This window comes from Equus caballus, chromosome 15 (genome assembly GCF_041296265.1).
Source record: "Equus caballus isolate H_3958 breed thoroughbred chromosome 15, TB-T2T, whole genome shotgun sequence".
In the NCBI taxonomy this organism is placed as follows: Eukaryota; Metazoa; Chordata; class Mammalia; order Perissodactyla; family Equidae; genus Equus; species Equus caballus.
Genome location: NC_091698.1, coordinates 69,671,433 through 69,675,000, shown reverse-complemented (window position 1 = coordinate 69,675,000; position 3,568 = coordinate 69,671,433). Strand labels below are relative to the sequence as shown.

At 41.2% G+C, this 3,568-nt stretch overlaps 1 protein-coding gene across 4 annotated transcripts in view; it reads left to right on the top strand.

Annotated features, from left to right (window-relative positions):
- The window catches only part of CAMKMT (calmodulin-lysine N-methyltransferase), a 371,765-nt gene extending 368,480 nt beyond the window's left edge, over positions 1-3,285 (top strand). For 2 of the 4 annotated variants that reach the window (XM_001917869.6, XM_023619715.2), the window contains one exon: positions 2,724-3,285. In XM_001917869.6, coding sequence (XP_001917904.3) covers positions 2,724-2,801 — 78 coding nt within the window. In that variant the 3' untranslated portion in view covers positions 2,802-3,285. Of the gene's footprint in view, positions 850-2,612; positions 2,627-2,723 lie in introns of those variants that run through there. The other 2 variants (XM_023619714.2, XM_023619712.2) reach the window with 2 other exon arrangements.
- The last annotated feature ends 283 nt before the right edge of the window (positions 3,286-3,568 follow it).

The following is a 3,568-nucleotide window of genomic DNA, read 5'->3' as shown; positions in this document are numbered from 1 at the left end:
ATTTCCGTTAAAAAGCAAGCCTGTAATCAAAACGGTGCCATTCTGCACTTTTCTGCCAGTGCTTTTGTTAAATTGTGCCCACACCATGCAGCCAACGTGCTCAGGAACCAGGCAGCCAAAGGTGTAGTATGTTTTAAAAATATTGCCTTTCTGTTCTTCCAGGCAATGGGGAAGAAAAATAAAGCAGTTCCCTCTCCTCCCAACCTCTCGGTCTCCTCCAGGCTGGGAAACAAATGTGTGGCCCTACCGTGTGGCTCGGAACCTTTAGGATGTTAAGATAGCAAATTGTTTAGCAAGGTAGAGAAGTGACTTAGAGATTACAGCTGGCTTGAAATTTGTTGATAAAAATACTCTCATTCATGCAAATACGCTTTGAAATACAATTTTACGTGCCATAGGTTTGGTTTTTTTGGTTTTTAACTTTTGCAAAACCACCCGTGTGTTTATTTTCTGTATTTTTGTATTGAGCCATGAAAACAGGCTTGGGCCCGGCTGTGAAGTCAGTACATTGTGTTAAAAGCACGACCATATTGCACTTCTGCTTATCTATTCAAAATGCCACATTACAAGTGGCTGGTGCTTCTAATCTGTGTGGTGTGCTGTTGATAATTGTGGATACTGTAAAGGGTAAACAGTCTGAACTCCACTCCCACTGCTGCTGTTCGTGCCGTGGCAAGGCTGAGCGTGTTACATCCAATTAATGAAGTAAAGCATAACGCTACTAATAGCAGCTATATAATTTAGTTCAGTCCTCAAAGACCCTGTTTTAACCTACGAAATTGAAAAATTGTTTTATTCACAATTTGCTTTTTGTTCATTTTTTTCAAGGTGTTTTTTTATTTCTTAAAATTATAATTATTAATTGGGCCAAGAAGTACAGCCTAAGTAAATGGAATGATTCTTAAACCACATAATGTTCCCCCAAAGCAAGTGTTTCCTAACAGCTTTGTGTGTGTTCAAGTACCCTCACATCACAGAAATGATCTGTCGCTGGGGTGGAGGACTGCCTCCGAGGCTGTCGGCTCTTCCCCATTCTGGGAAGGGCTCACAGTGGACGTGGGGCTGGCCCCCGGCCCCTGCTAGCAAAGAAGCCTCTGCTTTGGCCTCCAGAGGTCAGCATAGAATCCAAGTTAAAAGTGATTTCTAACCCATATTTACAGAAGAATTATTTATCCCACATATTACCTCAGGGACTTTATAAAGAGCTCATTTGAGTCTCTGTATATTAGTGCATTGTGAGTGAGCAGGTCAGCTGACTCACGCTGAGTAATCAACTTTCGCTTATCCCCAATCCCTGAGGAAGCATTTTGCTGGCTTGGTCCCCTCTTTGCTCTGTAAAATATTTCAGTGAGCTCCTGTTATCACTAGGGCAACTGGCAACAAAGGTATTTACAGTTGGTAGGTCCCACTTGGTGGGTTTGGTTTGGGAAATCTGTGAAGCCATTTTCTCAGCATTTTTTTTTTTTTTGTATTAGCTTAAAGAGTGATGTTGAGGGACATGTGCTTAGGATTAACACTGCTGCTACTTTGGTGGCAACAAAAATCCACTAGGATCTTCCTAAATAGACAACTAATCATCTGTAAACAGAACAAACTCCATTGAAGAAAACAGAATGAAGTTCCTTCAGTGATGGGACCACCACCAGTTCTTAGGAAAACGGATCAGAAAGTAAAGACCCAGATGGCTTTATGTTCCCCGGTGGAAAAGGAAAAGTTGGCTCGTGGCTCCTGTCCCTAATAGGGAGGGCATGCCACAGTTTAGGAATGTGATTTAGAAAAAGCATGTAGTTTGAAAAGATTCCACTTATGCCGCAGAGCTACTAATCCAGGAAAGTGTCCTGTTGGAGCCATTCATTTAGCTTCAGGGTAGGGTGGGGTTGGGGGGTTGGGGGCATGTTTGTCTGATTTGAAACCATAAAGAATTGGTTCCATGTATAATTAAAAGAAATATTTATTTCTGATCCTTATAAATTAAAAAGTGAATTACCAATTGGCTCAGAAACACAAGCTTCAAAAATGTTTTGTCTTCATGAATAGCAAATTATTTGTTAAAATAAATATAAATGACTGTTGAATTTTTCCAGCCAAATGAGGGAAAAGTGTGCTTTAGATTTGAGAACTCTGGATTTTAAAATCTATCGTGAGAAGGCCCTCAGAACTTCACCTGAGTTGTATCGAAGCTTGCCAATCTAATTGTTGGAATAGATTTTCGTCCTCAGAGAAAAAAAATTTTGAATTACTTATCATTCATATTAAAATTCCTACGAAGCAGCTGGAGAGTCTTTGAGACGTCTTAGGCCCCACAAGCCTTTCCGTGGTGCTCAGGCAGTGCCGGCCTGCCTGGTTCCCGGGGCGCTGGCAGCGGGCAGAGAGGCCCAAGAGCAGAAACTTCCATGCCAATGTCTGGTCTGGGGAAGATGAGCGAGCCCTCGGCTCTCCTTGCAGTGAAGTGCCCCACAGCTCATGCAGGTCACAAACAAGTTTGGCTATTTATGAAAAAAACACCTTACCCTCAGCAAAAGGAAAGAAAACAAGATTCCTATCTTGATGCATAGTATTGTTATGTCAGTCACCTAGAACTACTCTGATTTTTCTATGATTTATTTTTCCAGAACAATATATTCAGGTAAGAAGTCTTCATTATATTTCACATTAAAATCGACTGGTAAGAATTCCTATCTGAGTCTCCTCACCTGCTTTTTTTTCTCTATTATTGTTTTCAGTTGAAAAAGGAAAACCAGGATATATATGAAGAAAACCTTCATTACCCACTTTTGCTTATTTTAACCAAAAATGGATAGAAGATTAAGCTGCCCAAAAGATGAAGAAAACATCAAGTGCACAGGGAATATTTTCACAAAAACAGGAATCTGTAATGGGTATAATGTTGGCTCCCTGAGAACTGCAAGCCCCTAGGACTCCGACCCCGACCACCTATGTGACATTCGCCTGGGGGTTATGGAGTCCACCGGTCCTCACCCACGTTATTCCCCAGCCATCCTGGGCTCCTCGTTTTTCAGTCTGCTTGTTGCTCCTCCCTCACCAAACCTTCATTTGTCTTTAAATATCCGTAAACAGCCTGAGATTGGAATTGGACTTGTGAGCAACCTAAATAATTTTCCCTCTAATTGAGACAGAATTTCTTTTCGTGCTTCCCACCCTCCTTTTAAAAAATCTCTTGGTCTTTGTTCTATCTTGGTGCCAGTAGTTTTTAATCTGTACACACAGCGAACATCATGATTCTTTCCTGGTTAAAAATAAATAAATAAAGCAAATCTTGTTTGATCTCCCTCACATTAATTGTGTTAAATCTCCCATCTCTTTCTCTGTCTTGCTCGCTCATTCTCTTTTTCCTTTTAAACAGGATGTTTTTTTCCCTATAGATGTATAGAAATGACTACATCAGCCCAAGGCCTCCTAAACTGACCGTTTGTCCTCTGGACACAATAGCGTGGCCAGCCCTCTGCTCCTCCTCTCCAATTATGTGCGATTAGTCTCAATGTGTTGTGTCAAGGAGGAGGAGTGTGCTGAGTGCTTATTATCTGTTTAGGTACAAGAAGAGCACATT